This window comes from Schistocerca americana, chromosome 11 (assembly GCF_021461395.2).
Source record: "Schistocerca americana isolate TAMUIC-IGC-003095 chromosome 11, iqSchAmer2.1, whole genome shotgun sequence".
In the NCBI taxonomy this organism is placed as follows: domain Eukaryota; kingdom Metazoa; phylum Arthropoda; class Insecta; order Orthoptera; family Acrididae; genus Schistocerca; species Schistocerca americana.
In genome coordinates this window covers 56377970-56403196 of record NC_060129.1, presented here as the reverse complement: position 1 = coordinate 56403196, position 25227 = coordinate 56377970, and the positions used below count along the sequence as shown (strand labels likewise).

The following is a 25227-nucleotide window of genomic DNA, read 5'->3' as shown; positions in this document are numbered from 1 at the left end:
TAAATGTGGGTAATAACACCACATGACAAAGAAATACTTTAAATGAAAGGATGAGAACAGTCACATTATAGATCCAATATTACCAATTCCTGACAGAGGTTTCTTCCTAATTTTAAACCATATACTCATATGGGCCACATAGGGATATTCCAAAGGATTTTAAAACCATGAAATTTCAGAAAGTAAATGTAATGTTAAAAATTTAAAAAAGAGATTTCAACAGAAGCACAAGAAATCAATTGTAGTCCGCAGTCAGAACTCTTTTAAGGGGACATTGTACATGAAATTTGAGAAATTTGACATTTTCTGTTTTCTACTCCATAATGTACTTTGGACTTTACCGAATATTTTGGTGTATAATACATTAAAATCAGACAATTGTGGGGCCTTCAAATAATATTTTGAATGTTGACATGTGTCAAATTTCGCAGCTGCATATATACTGCCACAGTTGAGCAGTCATATCTTGAGACCTACACAGTCTAGAAGGCTGTGAATTGCTTCGTTTTGTGTCTACTGCTCCATCTCAGGAGTTGGCATTGCGAATAAATCATTCCTCTGTTCCTGGTATTATTTTTTATTTTTTAGTAGTGTAATTATCGGTTATTTCTGCAGTAAGGTAACGTCAATTGCTTTTATTTGTAAATAAAATGACTTAGCTTAAAAGTAACTTGAAGAAACGCAAATTTGCGGGTAACAGATATGTGAGACCTGCATTTTCTTTTGAAGTACTTGAAAACACGTGTGCTAGCAGTGAAGGCAACCACGATAATGTTTCTGAAGTGACCACGCTCCCTACTGCATAGAAAAGGAAAGTAACTTTAGAAACCAGTTGGGTGGATGCATTTCACACTTAGTTCTGTAAGATAAAGTGTAACTGTGTTTGTGGTGTGTGTGTAGGACATGTTACGGAAAGGATGGGAACATGGCTGCATAAACCAAAAACCAAGCTAGATAACACAAAACTGTCTGATGACAAGACAATAAAATGTGCTGGAAGACTAATGGACAAAGTAATTGATGAATTACAGGAATATTATGAGAAGGCCATTAGAAATAACTGTGAGAATTTAGAGAAGATGAAAAGCGCTGTGTGGAGCACTTTCATTCATTGACTGTCAACCTATGAGAAGACATGTCATGCTTTGTATCTACCAAAAACTTGGTGTAAATATAGGCAAGCTGGATTTTATGGTACACTGAATGAATTTACACATAAACATTCTCTTCCTTCAGCAGTAATGGAGGCAATCAAACCTATTTACAGAGATTTGGCAAACCTTGAGCTACTAAAGAAATGTTTACATGGGAAGACCCAGACTGTGAATGAGTCCCTCAACAACGTTGTGTGGCACCGTGTGCCTAAAAATGTATTTGTTGGCCTTATGACGCTAAAGTTAGCAGTGTCTGATGCTGTAATAACTTTTGATAGAGGAAACTACGAAAGACTTAAGGTTCTGGAGAAGTTGGGGTTAAGATTTGGACAGAACACAGCTAAAGGACTGTGGGAACTGGATGAGCTTCTTGTACATGAAGCAGAGTTAGCTACTCAGCAAATGACAAAAGAAGCAATAAATAAAAAGGAGCAGGCAAGCAATGGGCTGTTGTGACACTGAAGAAGACAGAGAATATGGGCCAGGGCAATTGTAGTGCATAAAAGATGCAGAAATGTAAGTCTGTGTAAACCTCAATATCTCTGAACTACTTCCAATAAATTACCCATTTTCTAAAAAGTACTGATGGTAGACACATGAAATTTTCACAGCATGCCAAGTGTGAGATTCAAAAACAGATGGAGCAAGAATAATTAAAAATTCTGAGTTGTTTTGTTTCTATGTTCATTTATTTACAACATTCTGTCAAAAATTGAGTGTTTAGAAAAAAAGATAACATGTCCCACAATACAATTTTCGTAATAATTCTAGTTCAGTGTATCTAGAAATTTGCATTCAATAATTATCGAAAATCGTAAGTTGATGTCTTAAAAAGTTTCCAAGATAATGGGTCACAAAATTCGATAATTTAACATTGGCAGCATAGGACATACAATGTCTCTTTAAAAGAAAACTGGCCCAGTAAGGAACAAGCCACAGGACAAGCAGGTTTTCTTGAAGGGAAAGGAACTTGTGAACAGATCCTCAAATAAGACAATAGAAAAATCGCGAGAGTTCTGTGTTCCTGTTTTCATCTGCTTCATTGACTATAGGAAAGCCTTGACTGTGTTGTTCGGGAAAAGCTGTGACAGGTGCTCACAGAGTTTGCTGTCCCACTCCACTTGATAGCACTGATCAAAGGTCTATACAATAATCACTTTGCAGTTGTAAAGACAAGTGCTGACACGTCGGATTCCTTCAAAGTACCGAAATGTGTGTGACAGGGTTGTGTCCTATCCCCAGATCTGTACAACATCTATGCAGAAAATGTCATTAGGAAAGCTCTTGATGATTGGACCAAAGGCATCTCAATTGGTGAGAAAACTATCAGTGACCTTCGTTTTGCTGATGTCATTGTGCTTTTAGCCAACAGCGAAGATTAATTTGCTGTGCTACTAACAAGATTAAAGGACATTAGTTTAGCATATGGATTAGACATCAACCTCAGCAAGTCCAAACTCATGATAATTGATCGAGAAGAATAGATCCAGCTCACAGGCTGATTAAAGTAACTGGAAATCGTACATTCCTTCACCCATCTTGGTTCAACCATCTGCAGCACTGGAAGTTGTGAAGTTGAGATAATAAGACGGATCACACTAGGTTGAGTGGCTATGAAGAAGCTCACCAAGATTTGGCAGAGCAGAGCAATAACAAATAGGACAAAGATCCAACTAGTTGAACACTCGTGTTTTCTGTCTTCTTTTATGGTTGCAAAACATGGACACTCAAGGCCAGAGACAAACAGTGCATCGACGTGTTTGAGCTTTGGTGCTGGTGTAGGATGCTACACATAAAGTGGACCGAAAGAAGAACAAATGTGTCCATTATTAAACAACCCGATATCTCCTGACGCCTTTCTTTTCGAGTCACCGAAAAAATTCTCCAGTTCTTTGGCCATATTGTGCGAAGAGATGAAGAAAATCTAGAGAAAATAATTTTCTAACTAAAGATCGAGGGCACGAGAACAAGAGAAAGAGCAGTGAGCAGATGGATAGATGTTCAGCAGGCAGTAAGGACGCTGGCAACCGTCCGAGATGGAGACGCTTGGTTCACGAGTCATGACACTCAGCAATGAGCACATCGAATTACAATGATGAAGGAACAAGAAAGGTGTTTAAGAGATCACCCATATTTTCTTTTTTCTTTTTAAGGTCTTCAGTAAATTAGATCATCATCATCTCAACTGAGGCACGTATAGGATGACCAACAAAATAATTACCAAAGACATTTTTTAAAAAAATACCATGTATGTACTGGTCCACAAGAGGACACACACAAGTGGGAATGCTACTGACCCCTAGTTTACACTTTCATTTGTATACAAACAAAGCAAACACACTTTCTAAAACAGAGCAAGAATCATTTGTCTTGCACTTGTGTTATTATTACAGAGTACCAGACAACTACTGAGCATTTCTCTCTTAATAAAATAAGATCCATGAGTTACTACAACAAATTTCGATTTAAGTTTCTCAGAACTCGGATAAGAGGTGCTGCCAAACAAAGTTTACAAACGGGCGCAAGCACATATCAATGAACATCGTAACTGAAGCAGTCTTAGATTCCAGAAAAACAATATATATGTGGTGCTTATTGAACACAAAAGCTTAATGCAGGTAAAGACCGATTGAGAAGGGCCCCTCATATGACAAGTCACTGTCCCCAGGAATAGACAACCCGATGTCGCAATGTTAGAGAGACCCCAAACACAAGGTGGTAGAAAGAGGCTCGCCATTTTCAACCGGCACCCCTAAGAATGCAGCAGTGAAAATGATGGGCGACAACAGGTGGACAGGCAGTCTCACTAGCACAAGCCGCTGGCACAGGGGGAGGAACAGCCATAAGGGATGCCCCCTCACGTGAAGCTCTGTCTCACTTTGTCCATGTTCAGGACAGCGACCATCTCTTCCACACATTTCTCTGCACTTTGCCAGTGTTGCCGTGTTCCACTGCCCAGCTTGTTCCTCATCCATCCCAAAACTCCCCGCATGTTGTGCTGTGCCAGTACTTAACACCTTTTGAGGGCCAAAGATGCTCTCTCTTCCCATATCTTCAATCAGAGATTGGCATGGTTAAAGTAATACTGCATGAAGACTGCTGGAATAGTTGGTTTTACCAGTCTGGCGACTCATTTGATAACAAAAAAGTGAGGGTATACCGCAAGTATTGGGATATAACCTTTTGGTGGGGACCATATACTGAACCTCAGTATTTTGAATACACGCTTTCGTGTCTGCTATATTGTAATCCATTTCGCTTTGTTGCAGAAAAATGTCAGCAGCATAGGCAGAGCAACGACTCTTTGGTGTGCTGGGAATACAAGTGTGATTTTAAAAGTTCTCAGAACAGAATAGAAAAAATGTATTCTCCTTGTACGTTAATGCACTTGTCCAACTATGTTCGAGAGCCTTGATCCCATCTCGAAAATGACTTTCCTCAAGGCCTGCAAAATAGTTCTCAACTCCAGCTTTCAGTTTTTCGTTTGAAGTGAATCTTCGTCCACTAAGAAAAATTTTCAGTTTTGGGAAGAGATGGTAGTTTGACAGAGCCATATTAGGTGAATAAGGCGGCTGTGGCAACAATTCACACCTTAATTCGTGCAATTTTGCCATGGCGACGGCACATGTATGCGTGCGTGCATTGTCTTGATGGAAGATGACCTTCTTCCTTGCTAAACGTGGACTTTTTACGCATATCGTTTGTTACAATTTGTCCAGTAGATTAGCGTAATATTCTCCAGTAATTGTTAGCCCACTAGATCATAATCTACAATCAGAATCCCCTTCGCACCCCAGAACACAGATGTCATGACCTTTCCCGCTAGAGGAATTGTCTAGGCTGTCTTGGTGGCGGAGAATCAGCATGTTTCCACTGCTTTGACTGTTGGTTTCTCTCTGGGTTATGGTAGTGAACCCAAGTTTCATCTTTGGTCACAAAAAGTCGCAAAAAGTTTTGTTCGTTTCTCCTAAAACGGTCCAAACATCGTTCCGATATGTCCGTTCTCAAGCGTTTTTGATCCAACGTCAAGAGTCATGGCACCCATCTCCCAGATAATTTTTTTCATTTCTAATTCTTCAGTTAAAATGTGATATAACCTTTCAGATGACATCTGTCAAGAGTGAGCAATTTCACACACTTACAATCGGCGATGCTCCTTGAGTATTTTGTGCAATTTTGCTATGATTTTTGAAGTAGTGATATATTTTGGACAACCACCGCACGGATCACCATCTAAGCTCTCCCGACCAGATTTGATTTCATTTCTCCACTTGGAAACAGTTGAATATGAAGGAGCAGACTCGTCCAGTGTATATTCGAAATCGACATGAAAGTCCTTTGCTTTCATACCTTTTTTTACGAAGTACTCAATCACTTCTCGAATCTCGATTTTTTCCATCTTTGCAAATCATTGCTCAGGAACAACAACAGAGCCACGTCACCGCCAGAGCTCTCTTCCAAGAGCACTGACGTGGCACGTGTTTACAGGCAGCAGTCCAATGAATACCACGTGAACCGCTCATGGTGATTCCGAGAACTTTCCATACCACCCTCGTATTTTCCTGCCAGTTATATACATTGTATAGATATGAGGATATTGAGGGAGTCGGATATGACGAGCCATTCCTGAGGATGAATACATCCCATCTCATGTCTTGCCTTCAAGAGTGTATGCAATTCTACGTCGAGTATAGTAGATTTGTTTAGTAATCGAAAACTGAGGACATGCTCTAGGAATACAAATGAGCAACAGAGAGCCCCCCCCCCCCCTACCCCGGCCCCTGCCGGCCAAAGAGCGAGATTTGTGATAAGTTTTTCAAGGAGAAATCATTTTATAGAAAGTACTGGTCTGAAGTTCAGGTTTTTAAACCATAATATCTTATAATCAAAAACATAACACCACAAAGTTCCAGTATAAACAACAGCTGCCACCGCCTGCCACCATACCAGTGTCACTTTGCTCCATAGTCCTCCTTCATACGTATTGGCACAAGTCGGTAGTCTTCATGACTATGACACCATGTTTTCAAATGCTGCGAGCCGCCACGTTCGAACAGTTGCTTTGTGGCTACTCTATGAACGTGTGTTCAGTATCAATCAACAAGGCATTTAGCGGGTAATGACGATGAAGATATTCCTGCTCCATCTGGGTCTCGTACAATTCTGATTTCCCACGTCTTCACGAAACGTGAGTTCCGTGTGCATTTTGTACCGTAGCAGCTGATCGTTGCATCGCGGCTGAGTTGATAACACTGCCAGATAAAGATAAAACATTCCCCTTCCCCCCTCCTCGCCCTGAGGCTGCCGTAATCTTCCTCCTCTCCTTTCCTCTCCTACCCACATCATGTTACACTGCCATGGGGAAAGACTATACAGTATGTAAAACTTTCACGGTAGTGAGTGAAAAAGAAGTCACAAGTTTTATTTACACAGGTAATAAATAAATTCGCTTCTAAATGTAAAATGTTACTAATAGGATAAAAATATCTGTGACTTCTTGTCGAACTCGTAAAATAATTAAGTAGTTTCTATGTTACTAGCCTAAGAGAAAGGTCTTTACTATTAAATTAACACGAGACTCTACGTGTAGATATTGAACTGAAAAACCACTATTGTTGTTTGTAATTTTTGGCGGCCTTGATACAACTCTACTTCGTGGCGCTGCTGACCGGGCCAAGCAGCAGGTCGCCGCATATGAACAATCGGCACGTAGCTTCAGCACAGTTGTAACAATGGCGGCAGCATCAAAGCAGGTCGCGGCGGCACTAAAACCGTTCACACGAACAGCAGCACACGTTGCCAGTGGTGGCGTGCTAATCCCTGCCTTTTGAACGCTCGGGCGCGCAGAGACCCGCTTGTCGGTGGTGTGTAGAGAGGCCTTCTGCACTTACAAACTCAGTTCCGTCTCTTTCTTTCTGCATCTACTGATTATTTCTCTGTAATCAAACTAAAACATAAAGCGCGCTTGAAAATGCTAGTGAAACTGGCTAAGGATTGTAATTTGGAAAGTAATTCTGAATCTATATGGAACGTACACCTCACTGCTGTTGTGACGCTGCCCGACGCCAAAACATTGTATTCAACTATTGCCAGTACTGTCTACCAAATTACTCAATAAACATTACCTTTTGTTCTGCTCGCGCTATTGAATACACATTATTGTAAACACAGAACACAGGCTATTATGACCCCACAGAAATTAGTTTAAATAAAATTACTTCTATAACAAAACTGTAATGTAGTTAAGTTACAATAAGCCTGACCATAGAATACGCACCATCGGGTATTGTTTCTAAACGAAAACAATAGTTGTGGAAAAATGCCATGCAATTTAAATATTTCAATATCTTGCTTCCTGCAGTGATCATAACCAAGGAAATGCTTCCTCTGTCTATAGCACAGATTCACACAAAAATTATTTACTCAAATATATACAGAAATTAGTTACTGGAAAACAATTATGGAAATTCAAGGATCGTGGGATTTTGTTGTTAGCAACAGCAATTAAAGAAAGATCTGATAAAAAAATGACCAATTTGATTCAGAACTAACCATTAAACTGAGAAATTCTGTGACGATATACATTACGTTATAATAATCAGAAAATCATAAACTCGTCATACAGATGACAGATTTGTTCTGTGCTGTAAGTCTATACTGTCTTTTAACTGAGAAAAACATATTTCATGAGTAGTCGCTGCAAACTGAATATTTATTTATTGAACCACAAACAGTCAAAAGGGATCTGTTATCATAAATGTTAACACGTTTGCTGCAACCTGACTGAAAAAAGTTTTACACCTATAATACATCTTGTAGAAAATTCAATCAACGCATTTCGCATTGGGAGAGAATTATTACAAAAATAAACATGCACTTGAATTAAAATCAGCTTCACAGCGAAGTCGACTATTTCAATCCAGGTCACACTTACAACAATCATCCATCTTTGTAGAATATTTTACAAAAATATCAAAGCTTCTTGAGTTACATTATAGCTCTGTTAAAATTACTTTTTCATTTCCAATAACATACTGTGTATATAAAAAATGCCTTGTACTTTAAACCATTATTTAACAATTTTACTTCAGTGGGCTACATGAAGTTGTTACACTGTTTGAAGCACCAGTGCACAACTTTAAGAATTCCACATCTCAGTAGATTTTTGGCTCGATTTGTCATTCTACAATTGAAATGCTAATGACCAATAAACTAAATCGGTCAGATTGAGTATCGACCTGTTAACTCATTTATGATGAACTACAAATGTTACCAAAACAAGAATATCACATTAGTAATAAGTCGTATTCAGCGCTAATTTTGAGATTACAATTTTGTAGTCTGAAATATGATTTTAATTGCCCTTCACTCGTAAAATAACAAGTCCTGTCAACATGCAGTATATATCTTTGACCTAAGGGTATATAACTTTGTTTAAATTCTTCCCTTTAAATTATATTACACTTTCAACATAGCATATTAACTTAAAATCACAAACATCTGTTATTCTGACAAGAGTCAGTGGCATATGACCAGTCAATTTATGCAGAATATATACGTTGTACATATATCGTTAAAAAGTACCTTTTTAGGACATTTTGAATTTTAACTGAGCTCATAGTTTTACCTGAGTTCTTACTCAGTGGCTCAAACGAAGGAAAAAAGTATGCATTGCGAAATTATTTCAAACACAATCAATCACAAACACGATATTGTCTTCATTATACACTTTATCACTTCGTGCTTTTGACTGTGTAGCAAGTGAAGAATGATATCCCTTCGCCAGGCAAGACTTTACATGATGCCCAGGCTCATATCTAGCTAGAGGTGGTCCCAGACATATGATGCATAATAAACTACAAACAGTGCTGATGTAGAGTGAAGATCTCAGTGGTGTCATAAATAAGTTCATTGCAGAAAAGCCACGTTCACACTCCGCACTCGACACTGCAATGCTGTTTATTACCGATAAGAATTTTTTGAACGTTGGTGGCTGTACAAGAATAGTTGGTGTTTCTTCGCTTAGTACTGGTTTTAGAACATGTTTGTACTCCCTGAAGTCCTTTATTATTTCACAAGGGCTATTAATCTTAAATCTTTCACATATTCGAGAAACCCCATTTTCTCCGTAAGTGATCGATATGTTTTGAGGCCAGAATTTGGGGTGAATGATCTTCGTGTCATTCATAACAACATCGTAGCTTTCAGATGCATTCAGTGTTGACAACAGCCTGGTTGACAAATTATTTGTCAAGCTGCGAAAAAACTGTTTATCAGAAATCTTATATAAAGTTCGACACATTGAAAGTTCATATTTTCCAGTGCAATGTTAGATACATTTGCATGTTGTCACATTGCATCAACCCGACTTTGATAACACTTTTATTAAAAGTCGTTGTGAGCTTGAACAAGGTTTACACTTGATCTTTGAAGCTGTAGCGATAGATCGACCAACTCTTCTGAGGCATCATACATTACAGCTAGGTTGGAAACAAAAGATGTATATGACAATGTATTACAAAGCCCCATGTTTTGAGTCCTGTTTCTCGTCCTCTGATGCTTCTAAAAACTGATGTAATCTTTCCGTACAGCTTTTACTGCCAATAAACTGGAGGCCACCCAACGAGTGTCAGGCACACGACTGATTTATAAAATTTCTTGCTCCAAACCTCTAACAACAACTGCCAGCTCAATGCTGTTTTACGGAGAGGAGATGAGAATGTTTCTAACTTTATCCATTAATATTTTAAAGTGATTAATTCCCACCACTTCTTCTATTGTGATGAATGTTTGGAAACATTTCCATCACCTGCTTTGTGAGGCTAGACTTTTTTCCTAACATGACAGAATCTCCATCGCAAGTCAAAGCGATTAAATGGTATTTCAAAATGTCATAGCCTAGACCTAGTATTCTGCTTTAAAAGTTCTTTCAAGATACCAGATGCTGTGGTGTCATTTAGCTCAAAAAGCGTCATGGGGTTTTCCATTCCTTTAAACAAGGTTCTAAAGTATACAATCAAAGTGTTTATGATTGAAAGAGAAGTGGCTTCATCCAATGAAGTGAAAATTGGGAGTCACTCTTTATTAAATTTCTTATTAGATATGATGTCATGTGGTCAGAAATATGAAGCATTAAAATAGAGCAAGCAACATTGGAATGTAGTATTCGGCACATATCCAAACCATTTTTAATGTGGAGATCAATTTCTGTCTCAAACTCATAAAACAGTCTATTTAACTTTGCTTGCTTATAAGCTGTGTGAAATACGCACTCAGTAACAACTTGTTGTTCCTTTACAATGGAAGAAACTAGGTAATGAATGATATGTTTTTCTGTGTTAGTCTGGATTTTGTTCGCTATACCATGAGCTTGAGATGTGCGATGATGAAATAGTTTTTTCCTAAGAGACGTTAGTTAATCTTTTTTATTTGTCCCATATGAGCTTGCAGTTCCTAAAACCGATTGCTCACTCAGTTTTAACCCTTTCGTTTTGTCAGCACCTGGTGTAGATACACTTCCACAAACTTGACTACCTAGCTTTTCCTTAATAATTAACCACAGGTTTTTAGCTTTATAATCGTTACATCGTTCGATAGACCAACAATCTGGCTTTTCATCAACATAACAATTATGTTTTGAGGCATGGAGTGCATGAGATTCGAAGTATAGAAGTTCACAGTATTAGCAGAGCTCTATTATTTTCACACAGTTGATTTTATTCTCCTCTTCCAGCTCCTGATGCAGTGCAATCCCTGAATGTCTACAAGAGAGGTCGCAGAATGGTTGGCTTGAGATGGTCACCACCAGTCAACACGTATGGGGATATTGAATCGTTTATTATCACTTATTCTAAAGAAGGCAGCGGCCATAAAAAGAAACTTATAACAGAACCAACATATTGTGGTGCTTGGGTTGATCTTTACTGTTATACTGTTTCTGGTCTATCACCAGGAAAGAAATACCACTTTGAGGTAATAAGACTGTACTATTATTATGGACTCAGCCAAACATAAGTTCATCTTTAAAAAGAGTTTGACAAAACATCTTTAGTAAATTGTCCAACATTATTGCAACACTTCTTTTTCTCTCTCACAGCTGTACCTATTACTACAAGTAAAAACTGTGAAACCAAAGTCTGCTGCTGATAACACAAAATTTATAACTAATATTCGATATTATATTCAAACTTACCCGTTAATACATTTCTGAAATTAATCAATAAATTGTGATTTTCATATATGAAATTTATAATCTGCAAAGTAGAAATTTAACAGACAATAGTCGTTTCCTAGCAGATTCATCAGTGATGTTTTTCATTTTACCATCATGCATTTAAGTATAAGGGACCTCCTTTGCAGCATTTAATAATTTCTTTAGATCACTTCAGTAAACAATGCTTGTGATCTGATTTTTAATTATCAACAAGTTCGTATCTGTATTTTGCATAAATATTTCTTAAGATTTTTTCAATATTTACACAATAAAAATAACGCACACACACACACACACACACACACACACACACACATAGTATAAACTAGTTACTCATATGTCAGAGTTTAGTAGATAAGAAACAGTTCTCTTGTGATGGAGATCACAATTTATAGTAAAAGCTGACAGTCAATTTATTTTAAAAGCTGACAGTCGAGAGTTTTGTATTAAGTTATTACAAAGAGACATAATGCACATTCTTAATTATATGACAAACTTCATATATTTTGTTCATCAGAAACAGACATGTACTCGATGTCATTTGAAAATAGGGTAATATGAGGTCAAAATCACTCATGATATCCAATGAAATTCTGTTACAACTGTGGTTATATTCTTCCATTACCTAGTCACATTTCAAATCTGGGTTATCACACGACCAATAATTTTTTGTTTCTTTTGCGTTGAAAATATTGACGTGTTCAGTTCTCATAAGTGAGAAAAATTGATGTTTGTATTATTAAGTGCTTGTCATGTGTTCTCACTATTCAGAAAATTCTATTAAACACAAATATTTTCTTGAACAACTAATATATTTGTGATTGCAATGGGTCATTTTCTCATCTTTTAGATCCAAGTAAATGTTGCTCCCATTTATTTATACGATGAAATACTTCAAGACAGGCACATCAGTACACTCGTTTTGATATATGAAAGTTTTGTGAATTAGGATGAAATTGATATTGAAAGCATAGAGCACATAAATATTCAACCTAATGGACTCACCACTGTGTATAGTTTTGTTCATTCTGCAATTGTTTTGTACTAGTACGTAGAACACATCAGAATCATAGCCAAAAGGGTCAAACGTACTCCATCTTGACTGTCTCTTGTTACTGGAGGAATTTGAATTGAAAAAGTGTTCTGTACACCTCTGAGCGTGTGTGAGTGTATATGTATATGTACGCTTTCTTGCGAGATGAAACAACCGAGTGTAGGATATGAATGACAGGTTCAGACGCTTCTGCGACTGTGTAGGCTGCAGATTTCTCTACTGCCGCCATATGGTGGTTGTGTTTCGGATTCCGCTGAATAGTGACAGGAAGATAGGGAGAGAGATGGAGTAAGAGAGAGAGAGAGAGATAGAGAGAGAGGGAGAGAATATGTATACCTCTGCTACAGTTACCACATTTCAAATTTCAGGTCTCATTTTTATAACAAGAAAATTTTCTATTATATTTAGGTCCAGGCACGTAATAAAGAAGTGAGCATCGATGGAGAACCTACTGCAGTGGAAGCTGTCACTTTAGAAGGGGGTATGACGATTTTTTGCCACACTACTGCAATACTTTTAATGACATTTATGATAATGTTGCTAATTATAGATAAATATTGAGAGCCTCTATTTTAGAATATACATCTGAATTGAAGTTAAGCATACTGCTACTCTTTATGTGACATTTCTCATATGATATATCAGTCCGACAGCAGCAATCGGCCCAGACAGAAGCAGCAACAGGGAAGTAACCAATTCTGTGACTTTTACGAGTTCCTAACGAGTAGCGAATTGTATAATTTCATCTGTGTGATTTGATAGTTCAGTTTCTTGAGTTTGTGCATGTTAATTTAATACCTAATATACACAGTTCTTGCAGTGGAAAGTAAACCGATCTTGTGACATATTATAAGTTCCTAATCAAGAACGAATTATTTAGTCTTACCAGAGTCTTCAGTATTTCGGTTTTTGAATCTCTGTATATTATTGTAATTTATTGGGCACAGTTCTTGAGTTTTGGTCAGGGTCTGCAGTAGAGTTCGGCAGCACGTTTCGCTATTGAGTTTGCCTGTATAGTGTAGTTTTCCATGGTCTGTAGTATGGACAGGGACTGTGACTGTTGTGTGCAGATGCTAGTCAGATTGGTGGCACTTCACTCTCGGCTCCAGGCAGTAATGGCTTTGGTAACACAGCTTGAATCTGAAGCGGATGTGTACCATTGTTACGGCTAGGCTGCGGGAATCCAACTGATTTCCAGCACATGCAAGTCCTCCGATCGGTCCTCACTGTCGCCTAGTCCAGCTCCTGCTCGCACTGAGGTTCTCCTCTCACCAGTGGTCGAGTGAGAGGTCACCTCAGGCCGTGGCAATTGGTGAAAGACTCCCAGAGGGCCGCATGTAAGGCCTCCCTGGTCAGTCTAAAGACAGGTCTCTGTGGTTAACACTGTCGCTCAACCAGATGCAGTCACCTATCCTGTTTCGAAGGAAAGCTCTCAGCCTGCACGATCTGGACATTCACAGTGGGTGGGATTACTGATAGTTGGGAATTTCAGTGTTAGGAGCGTTCTCGGGCCCCTTAGGGACATGGCTGCCAAGAAGGGAAGGAAGCCAATGTGCACTCCGTGTGCACTACAGGTGTAGTCATTCCAGAAGTGGAACAGGTCCTTCTGGATGCCATGAAGAGCACAGGGTGCAGCCAATTGCAGCTGGTGGCTCACATTGGTCCCAGTGATGTGTCTCGCTTTGGATCGAAACAGAGTCTCTCTGATTTCGAGCAGCTAACAGAAGTTATAAAATCCGCCCAGCTCTCTTGCGAGATGAAAGCATGGCTGAGCGGAGGGTATGAATCAGAGGCTCACACGGTTTTGCGACCATGTCGGCTGCAGATTCCTCGACTGCCACCACCTGGTGGTGGTGTTTCGAACTCTGCTGAATAGATCGCATGTCCATTGTACATAGGAGGTGGCTACATGGGTAGCATGGGCTGTGTGGCGTGGACTGGGTGGTTTTTCAGGTTAGAGGGTCTCGAGAAAACGCAAAAAGGCTTCAGTCCCAAAAGGTGCAGGCGGAACACAGGAAGATCGTAGGTACAGGAACCAACAGTATATCAGTTGTAAATTGTCGTACCTGTGTTGCGATAGTATCGGAGCTCCAGATGCTAATACAAAGCACTGATGCTCCAATCGTTATGGCCACTGAAACCTGGAAAAAGCCGGAGATAAGATCAGCCGAAAGTTTTACGAAGAACCTAATGGTGTTCCGTAAGAATGGGCTAAACACAGTTGGCGGTGGCGTGTTTGTTGCTGTTTGAAGTAGTTTATCTTGTCACACAATTGAAGTAGATAGTTCCTGTGACTTTAAAGTCAGTGCCGCCATTAGACTGTTGTTTATTTACAGTGTTACGTTTACATGTACACAATCATGATTTTTGGCTTCAAAGTGCCGTTATCAAGTGTTTTCTGAAAGCAGTTTAGACAATAACAGTGAAATACATAACAAGTGATATAACCGTATAACAATCCAAATTTGTAATGCTTACTTACAAGCGTTATAAATTGCCTAAGATGGCATAGTGTTATATTAAAATACACTATTAGACACGCTGGCTAAGAGTCGATATTTCTGGCAGACCCAACTGCTTTGTTTCATTACTGAGTACACCATCTTGACTTAATGACAGTTGGCTAAGTGTCAAATTGTCTAGTTCAAAGAAATTCCTGTTACAAGCAGGTGACCCCTTTTTTTTAGTTTTTGGACTCAGTGTCCCGTAGGATAGGAAAGGTTAGGAACAATTTATTTTCTTTGGTGGCTGTTACATCTTTGCAGTACCTGTTTATCTTAGTATACAATAAAGTTCCCTGCTCATAAACAATAACAAACTTCGCAATAATATTTGCTGCATCCATAAATATAAAAGTCCAGCTAGCCATTGAAGTTGTTTAAAGTACATTTCGGTAGGTAAATATACAGCTTTTTACGTGAAATTAACACGTGGCCAACTATAAGTTGTGTAATTTTGACTCAATTCAGAATTACACAATACAGTGCAATTACTTATTCTATTCACTCATTAATTAACTAGTGAGGTTTGAGGCGATATTTATGGAGTACATATCATTAGGCATGTAAATCCTGTTACATGTGTCAGAACATTACTTAGGAATAAGTGCAAATAACACAGGAGTCCCAAAACTAAAAGAAAATGGTCACCTGCTTGTAACAGGAATATCTTTGACCAAGACAATTTGACACTTAGCCAACTGTCATTCAATTAAGATGGAGTACTCAGTAATGAAAATAGGCTCTATCAGAAATATCGTCTCTTAGACAATGTGTCTAATAATGTATTTTAATACGACAATATGCCATCTTTGGCAGTTTATAACACTTGTAAGTAAGCATTACAAATAAGGATTGTTATACAGTTGTATCACTTGTTATGTATTTCACTGTTATTGTCTAACCTACTTTCAGAAAACACTTGAAAGTGGTACTTTGAAGTCGAATCTTGATTGTGTAAGTGTAAATGTAACACTGTAAATAAACAACCGTTTAACGGCTGTACTGACTTTAAAGAAATACATTTTGACTGTGGCCCCACATTATTAAAAATAAAGAAGAAGAAAGTTCCTTTGAGTTAGTATGGGCAGAGGTCGTTATTGGCAACCGGAATAAAATAATAATTGGTTCCCTTTTCCGACTTCCCGATTGAGATGATTCAATCACTGAACAGTTAAAAAAAACGTGAGTTTGATATCAATGGTTCAAATGGCTCTGAGCACTATGGGACTTAACTGCTGTGGTCATCAGTCCCCTAGAACTTAGAACTACTTAAACCTAACTAACCTATGGACATCACATTCATCCATTCCCGAGACAGGATTCGAACCTGCGACCGTAGCGATCACGCGGTTCCAGACTGTAGCACCTAGAAGCGCATGGCCACTCCGGCCGGCTGATATCAAACATGTACCCGACTCACACAGTTATAGTTGGTGGTGATTTGTAATTCCCGTCGATATGTTGGCGAAAATACATGTTTATACTCGAAGGTACGCATAAAACATCATCTGAAATTATGCTAAACGCGTTTTCTGGAAATTGCTTCCAGCAGTCAGTTCATGAGCCCACGCGAATGCTAAGCGGTTGTGAAATCACACGTCTCCTCTTAGCAACAAATAATTCTGAGCTAATAACAAGCATCAAAACGGATACACTGATTATGAACACAGGGTTCTTGTGGAGAGATTGAATATTGTAACCCCGACGTCCTCCAAAAATGAACGAAAAATATACCTGTTCAAAAAAAGCAGATAAAAATTCACTTGACGGCCTCCCAAGAGACAATCTTCACTCCTTCCAAATTAATAATATAAGTGTAGACCAGATGTGGCTTGAATTCAAAGAAAAGATATCGGCAGCATTGAGAGATTTATACCAAATAATTCAACAAACGACGGAGCTTATCCTCCTTGGTACACAAAACAGGTCAGAGCGCTGTCGCAGAAATAATGAAAAAACATGCCAACTTTAAACGGACCAAAAATTTACAACATTGGCGATCTATTACAGAGCTCGGAATTTAGCCTGGACTTTAACGGCAGATGCTTATAATACTTTCCACAACGAAACTTTTTCTCGAAACATGGTAGAAAATTCAAAGGGGTTCTAGTCGTATGTGAAGTATGCTAGCGGCAAGATACAATCAATACCTTCATTGCGCAATAGCAATGGAAATACTGTCGGCGACAGTGCTGCCAAAACAGAGATACTAAACACAGCTTTCCGAAATTACTTCACCAAAGAAAACAAATATTCCAGAAATCGAATCAATAAAAGTTGCCAACATGAGTAACCTAGAAATAGATATCCTCAGAATAGTGCACCAACTTAAATCACTTAACAAAAGCAAGTCTTCCGGTCCAAACTGTTTACCAGTTATGTTTCCTTCATAATATACTGACACAAGAGCTCCACTCTTAACAATCATATACAACCGTTCGCTCGACGAAAGATCCGTACCCAAAAGCTGTAAATTGGCACAGGTCACACCAGTAGTCAAGAATTGTAGTGGGAGTAATCCACTAAACTACAGGCCGTATCATTAACGTCGTTATGCAGAAGGGTTTTGGAACATGTATTGAAATTGCGTGCTTACGGAATATCGTCACAGTTATGCGACTAGATTCTCGATTTCCTGTCAGAGAGGTCACAGCTCATAGTAATTGACGCAAAGTCATCGAGTAAAACAAAAGTAATTTATGGCGTTCCCCAACTTAAGTGTTACAGGCCCTTTGCCATTCCTTATCTATATAAACGATTTGAGAGACACTCTGAGCAGCCGTCTTAGGTTGTTTGCAGATGATGCTGATGTTTATCGACTAATAAAATGATCAGAAGATCAAAACAAATTTCAAAACAATGTAGAAAATATATCTGCACAGCGCAAAAATTTACAATTGATCCTAAATAATGAAAATTGTGAGGCAGTCTACGTGGGAGCTAAAAGGAATCCGTTAACCTTCGGCAGTCCAATCTAAAGGCCGTAAATTCAAACAAACACCTATGAACTCCAATTACGATCAACTTAAATAGGAAGGAACACACATAAAATATTGCGGGGGAGGCTCACCAAAGACTCTGTTTCATTGCTAGAAAAATGAGAAGGTGCAACTGACGGAGTACATCGAGAAACTTCTAAGAAGGGCAGCACGTTTCCTATTATCGAGAAATAGGGGAGAGAGTGTCACTGAAATGATACAGGATTAGGGTGGACGTCATTGAAACAGAGGCGTTTTTCGTTCCAGAGGAATCTTTCCACGAAATTTCAGTCACCAGCATTCTCCCCCGAATGCGAAAATATCTTGTTGACGCCGACCTACATCGGGAGAAGCGATCATCGTCATAAAGAAGGGAAATCAGAGCTCTCACGGAAAGACATAGATGTACATTTATTCCGTATACAGTTCGAAATTGGAATAATAGAGAATATTTGTGAAGGTGGTTCGATGAACCCTCTGCCAGGCACATACATGTGATTTGCAGAGTATCCATGTAGATGCAGATGTAGATGTAGAAGTGGAGGAAATAATCTGTGTAGACATATTAATTCCTGCAACATAATTTTCTATCACACAGCCAATATTTGCTTTCGGTCCTATTCCTCACACACTGCTTTCTGAACATCTTCGCGAAATGTCAAAAACAGAGGTGAACCATACCAGTAGCCCAGGTCAGATAATCTCTCTTTCATTTAAACAATGCCTACCATCTACATCTACACACATACTCTGCAAACCACTGTGAAGTGCGAGATAGAGGGTGCATAGTGTTGTACCACTTATGATGGCCTCTTCTGTTCCTATTAGGACACAGCACAAAACAATTGTTTCTTAAATGCCGCTTCTCGCTGTAAGGTATCGGCGCGGAGGAGCAGGAACTGAACTGTAATGTTTCACGTCACTCGTTACTACATTAAATACCAGTGTGATAAAACGTTTCGAAACCAAATGTTACATAAAAAATATTTGTTTCACATGAACACTTATTTCTGATGACAAATGATTAGTAACCGCATCAGATTTTCTCTTAATCATTTGCGTAGTATTCTGAGTACTTTTCTCAGATATGAAGGTCACATATTACGCCATTCGTCACGCTATCTTCACCTCCCCTAAACATAATCCAAAGATGTCCAAAGACACAGTCATAACGTTATACATCCTCACAAAACCTTGTTACAAATTTTGGAAAACTAAGGAATAAAAGAAAAACCCTTCAGGTCAGGAATATATAAATCCCACAGATTGGTAGTGGACATGATGCTAACGGTTTACCCACACTCATGCTCCATTATTACAATATAGTTTTTGTACGAATTTCCGTTTACAACATTTATACAAGTGCATATAACATTTCTATAAGTGCATCAAATAGATCAATATAGCCGGCCGCGGTGACTGTGCGGTTCTAGGCGCTGCAGTCCGGAACCGCGAGACTGGTACGGTCGCAGGTTCGAATCCTGCCTCGGGCATGGGTGTGTGTGATGTCCTTAGGTTAGTTAGGTTTAAGTAGTTCTACGTTCTAGGGAACTGATGACCTAAGATGTTAAGTCCCATAGTGCTCAGAGCCATTTGAACCATTTTTGAAGATCAATATAGTAGAAGCAAATTAGAGTCGTTTTATCAAGAAATAGTAACAGTTAATGAATACAGGCTTAATTAATAGCATATAAGTGCTGTTTAATATTAGTTTGATGGCAAGGAAATTTCACAGACATCTCAAACAACTTTCTCTTACTGTGGAAGGTACCATATGATTATACACACATCAAAAAAAGTTTCGCATCACCCCAGTTCCCAGAACTCCTGAATACAGACGTTGACTGTAGGCATTGTATCACAGATACAGTCCCTTTTACTGTTCATAGATGTTACTAAACACACCCAAAGAAGTAAACAACCATGCATGAGAAGCACCTATTAGACGGAGGGGGTCCAACAGCCAATCAGTTCCAGTCATTCCACCAGGAAGGAGGTACATGGCTCGTGTTTTCTGAAGTTCAACCATGCCTAGATGGTTAATACCTAGGTTCGATCATGTCCGCATTGTTACTTTGTCCCAGGAAGGGCTCTCAACAAGGGAAGTGTCCAAGCGTCTCGGAGTGAACCAAAGCGATGTTGTTCGGACATGGAGGAGATACAGAGAGACAGGAACTGTCGATGACATGCCTCGCTCAGGAAGCCCAAGGGCCCCTACTGCAGTGGATGACCGCTGCCTAGGGATTATGCCTCGGAGTAACGCAGCAACCTGCAATCGGCATTGAATATTTCACAGCCGCCACGAAGCGTACATATTGTATTGAGAACTAATAGTTCTATTGTTATTTTCTAGTCAGTTATTAGTCTGTTGAATAATGCTCTTCATGCAGCCACAGGACGTCGTGCACAATGGGTAGCATGATGCACAACTTCACTGCTGACGTCCTAGGCGAGGTCCATCTTTGAACCACGACCCCACGCAGCGCGGTACAGACGGGCCCAACAACATGCCGAATAGATCGCTCAGCATTGTCGTCACGTTCTCTTCACCGATGAGTGTCGCGTATGTCTTCAACCAGACAATCATGGGACACGTGTTTGGAGGCAATCCTGTCAGGCTGAAGGCTTTAGGTACACTGTCCAGAGAGTGCAGCAATGTGGAGGTTCTCTGCTATTTTGGGGTGGCAATATGTGGGGCTGACTTACGCCGCTGGTGATCATGGAAGCCGCCGTAACGGGCTGTACGATATGTGAATGGCATCCTCCGACTGGTAGTGCTAACATTTCGGCAGCATACTAGCGAGGCATTCGAGTTCATGGACGACAATTCGCGCCCCCATCGTGCACATCTGGTGAATGACTTCCTTCAGGATAACGACATCGCCCGACTATAGTGGCCAGCATGTTATTCAGACATGAACCCTGTCGTTTATGCTTGGGATGCTTGGGAAAGACTGAAAAGAGCTGTTTATGGACGATATGGCGCACCACCCACTCTGAGGGATCTACGCCGAATCGCCATTGAGGAGTGGGACAATTTGGATCAGCAACGCCTTGATGAACTTGTGGACAGTTCGAATATAGGCATGCATTAATGCAACAGGACGTGCTACTGGGTATTAGAGGTACCGGTGTGTACAGCAGTCTGGACCACCACCTCTGAAGGCCTCTCTGTACGGTGGTACAACATCCAATCTGTGGCTTTCATGCGCAAAACGAAGGGTAGAAATGAAGTTTATGTTGGTCTCTATTCCAATTTTCTGTGCAGGTTCCGGAATTCAGGGAACCGAGGTGATACAAAACTTGTTTTGATATGTGTGTATTCGCAAATAGATCGCGCTGAATTTAAGTGTTCATGAAATTCTCTCTCAATGTTCCTTCCTTATAGTTTCTTCCCTTCTTCATTTGTTTAATTTCTCACTTTAATATATTGTGAGTTGTCAGCTGAGAATTTAGCATAACCCACAGATGCTATGAGACTGGAACCCAGTGACCTGTACAGTGAACCGACAGTTGCCCATGAGATCATGTGAAATTAAAAAGCAAAGTCGGGCCATGTTTGACTAATTGACTATCTGAATTAAACAGAGATGGCCTAACTGATCATGAAATACGGGTCTCTCAGCTCACGTAGAAATATTGAGCAAGGTTTCTGTCATGTTGCTAAACGGAACTAAAAGTCACTACAACAATCTGATTTGTTTCTAGGTGTATCACTTTGTTTCTAGTCACTGAAATACCTATACAAATAATTATAAAAGTGCAAAATGATGCAAAGACATATATGACAGATATGGGCACACGTTGGTGAATTTGAGCTGGAAAGATATGAAAATTGCAGAGTTAATTGATAGCCTGAAGACAAGAGCCATAAAATTACAAATGTGCACTGATTCTCTCAGTTAAGCACATACCAGAAGCAGCTACTTGGTGCTAATAATTAATTCAGAAGAACAAAACTTTCACTTGAAACAATTAACTTTGCAGTCCCTCCGTCATGATATACACATGTTGGGCCCGTGCCTACAACTTTGCTGCTACTTGGGTGCAGGAGATGCCTGCAGATGACGCTGAAAGTTTCTTAAGTCCAGCTACAGCCTCAGTGATGAGTTGCTACACAAATTGTAGCTGCCCTGTCAGTGCCAGAATCCCAGAGCCAGTCGCAGTGTACATTCCGAGTTCCGACCAACGAAAAGTTTTTAACAACTGCAGCAACTTTCCTCCTTGTAGCGAAACTGGTGTGGTTAACCAGTTCTGCTCAGGACACTCCTACAGTGGCGCAGCAGACAGAAGTGCACTCGTGTTACGTGCGTGTTTTCGTGTTTCCTCCAATAGAAACGCCCACATGCCAGACTCATGAGTCCCCGCCGCTACTACAGAATTAACTGTTGCGAGCCAATCATAGGCTTCCTTACAACATTTAAACATCAACATTTAAACATCTGTGACGTAGTTTGACCCCCAATGTGTGTCTCCCACACTGAGTGCGTCGTGTTCTTCTCCTGCTCTCATAGACCTTAAACGTTGTACATCTGCATTTATACTCCGCAAGCCACCCTACGGTGTGTGGCGGAGGGCACTTTACGTGCCACGGTCATTACCTCCCTTTTCTGTTCCAGTCGCGTATGGTTCGCGGGAAGAACGACTGTCTGAAAGCCTCCGTACGCGCTCGAATCTCTCTAATTTTACATTCGTGATCTCCTCGGGAGGTATAAGTAGGGGGAAGCAATATATTCGCTACCTCATCCAGAAACGCACCCTCTCGAAACCTGGCGAGCAAGCTACACCGCAATGCAGAGCGCCTCTCTTGCAGAGTCTGCCACTTCAGTTTGCTAAACATCCCCGTAACGCTATCACGGTTACCAAATAACCCTGTGACGAAACGCGCCGCTCTTCTTTGGATCTTCTCTATCTCCTCCGTCAACCCGATCTGGTACGGATCCCACACTGATGAGCAATACTCAAGTATAGGTCGAACGAGTGTTTTGTAAGCCACCTCCTTTGTTGATGGACTACATTTTCTAAGGACTCTTCCAATGAATCTCAACCTGGCACCCGCCTTACCACCAAATAATTTTATATGATCATTCCACTTCAAATCGTTCCGTACGCATACTCCCAGATATTTTACAGAAGTAACTGCTACCAGTGTTTGTTCTGCTATCATATAATCATACAATAAAGGATCCTTCTTTCTATGTATTCGCAATACATTACATTTGTCTATGTTAAGGGTCAGTTGCCACTCCCTGCACCAAGTGCCTATCCGCTGCAGATCTTCCTGCATTTCGCTACAATTTTGTAATGCTGCAACTTCTCTGTACACTACAGCATCATCCGTGAAAAGCCGCATGGAACTTCCGACACTATCTACTAGGTCATTTATATATATTGTCAAAAGCAATGGTCCCATAACACTCCCCTGTGGCGCGCCAGAGGTTACTTTAACGTCTGTAGACGTCTCCCCATTGATAACAACATGCTGTGTTCTGTTTGCTAGAAACTGTTCAATCTAGCCACACAGCTGGTCTGATATTCCGTAGGCTCTTACTTTGTTTATCAGGCGACAGTGCGGAACTGTATCGAACGCCTTCCGGAAGTCAAGGAAAATAGCATCTACCTGGGAACCTGTATCTAATATTTTCTGGGTCTCATGCACAAATAAAGCGAGTTGGGTCTCACACGATCGCTGTTTCCGAAATCCATGTTGATTCCTACAGAGTAGATTCTGGGTTTCCAAAAACGACATGATACGCGAGCAAAAAACATGTTCTAAAATTCTACAACACATGGACGTCAGAGATATACGTCTACAGTTTTGCGCATCTGCTCGACGACCCTTCTTGAAGACTGGGACTACCTGTGTTCTTTTCCAATCATTTGGAACCTTCCGTTCCTCTAGAGACTTGCGGTACACGGCTGTTAGAAGGGGGGCAAGTTCTTTCGCGTACTCTGTGTAGAATCGAATTGGTATCCCGTCAGGTCCAGTGAACTTTCCTCTGTTGAGTGTTTCCAGTTGCTTTTCTATTCCTTGGACACTTATTTCGATGTCAGCCATTTTTACGTTTGTGCGAGGATTTAGAGAAGGAACTGCAGTGCGGTCTTCCTCTGTGAAACAGCTTTGGAAAAAGGTGTTTAGTATTTCAGCTTTACGCGTGTCATCCTCTGTTTCAATGCCATCATCATCCCGGAGTGTCTGGATATGCTGTTTCGAGCCACTTACTGATTTAACGTAAGACCTGAACTTCCTAGGATTTTCTGTCAAGTCGGTACATAGAATTTTACTTTCTAAATCACTGAACGCTTCACGCATAGCCCTCCTTACGCTAACTTTGACATCGTTTAGCTTCTGTTTGTCTGAGAGGTTTTGGCTGCGTTTACACTTGGAGTGAAGCTCTCTTTGCTTTCGCAGTAGTTTCCTAACTTTGTTGTTGAACCACGGTGGGTTTTTCCCGTCCCTCACAGTTTTACTCGGCACGTACCTGTCTAAAACGCATTTTACGATTGCCTTGAACTTTTTCCATGAACACTCAACATTGTCAGTGTCGGAACAGAAATTTTCGTTTTGATCTGTTAGGTAGTCTGAAATCTGCCTTCTATTACTCTTGCTAAACAGATAAACCTTCCTCCCTTTTTTTATTTTCCTATTAACTTCCATATTCAGGGATGCTGTAGGCACTCCCTCTTGGTCTGCCGTCCCCACGGCTACTGCACAGAGCTTTCGTGTCTGTTGAGAATACACCACTCTGTTCTTGGCGTATATCTGACTGGCAACTTGCTGTCCTCAGAAACCTTTTGTATTGTCTGCTCTCACCCCAGATTTCTTCTTCATTCATTGAATCCTCAGTTTGCAGGAAAACTCTAAAACGACCCGTTACCATACATAATTACGGGAGATTACTACTTAGACATGCAATCATTGCCATTAGATTACTTCCATAAAGCGTTCATAATTTAAATAGATTGGCTCTCCCCATTGGAATAATTAATTGGAATTATTAATAAGGTTACAGAGCAGCTTCGTAAAAACTGTTGCATAACATCACCCTTTTCTCGTTTTTAAAGTGGGTTACAATGCTTTTGGAACATCCTGAAGAATTGATATTTCCTTAAGAACCTCATACACTGAAGGATGCCTTGTTGCACAAATTCACTCATTCTCCAGATCAATTCAATGAATATTTATGAGAAATTCACATTTACTATATCCTGATCATTCTTACTTTTAGACATTATACTCATCTTATATGGATATGGTGTCTGTTCTTTCAGACATGTCCGAAAGAACAAACACCAGATCCATATAAGTATATAGTTCTGGCAATAC

The 25227-nt window shown here is 39.9% G+C and overlaps 1 protein-coding gene across 1 annotated transcript in view; it reads left to right on the top strand.

The window, feature by feature from the left end:
• The window catches only part of LOC124553686 (phosphatidylinositol phosphatase PTPRQ-like), a 418566-nt gene that overhangs the window by 330186 nt on the left and 63153 nt on the right, over positions 1 to 25227 (top strand). The window contains exons 16-17 of the mRNA XM_047127584.1: positions 10888 to 11126; positions 12830 to 12902. Of these exons, the coding sequence (XP_046983540.1) occupies positions 10888 to 11126; positions 12830 to 12902 (312 nt within the window). The remainder of the gene's footprint in view (positions 1 to 10887; positions 11127 to 12829; positions 12903 to 25227) is intronic.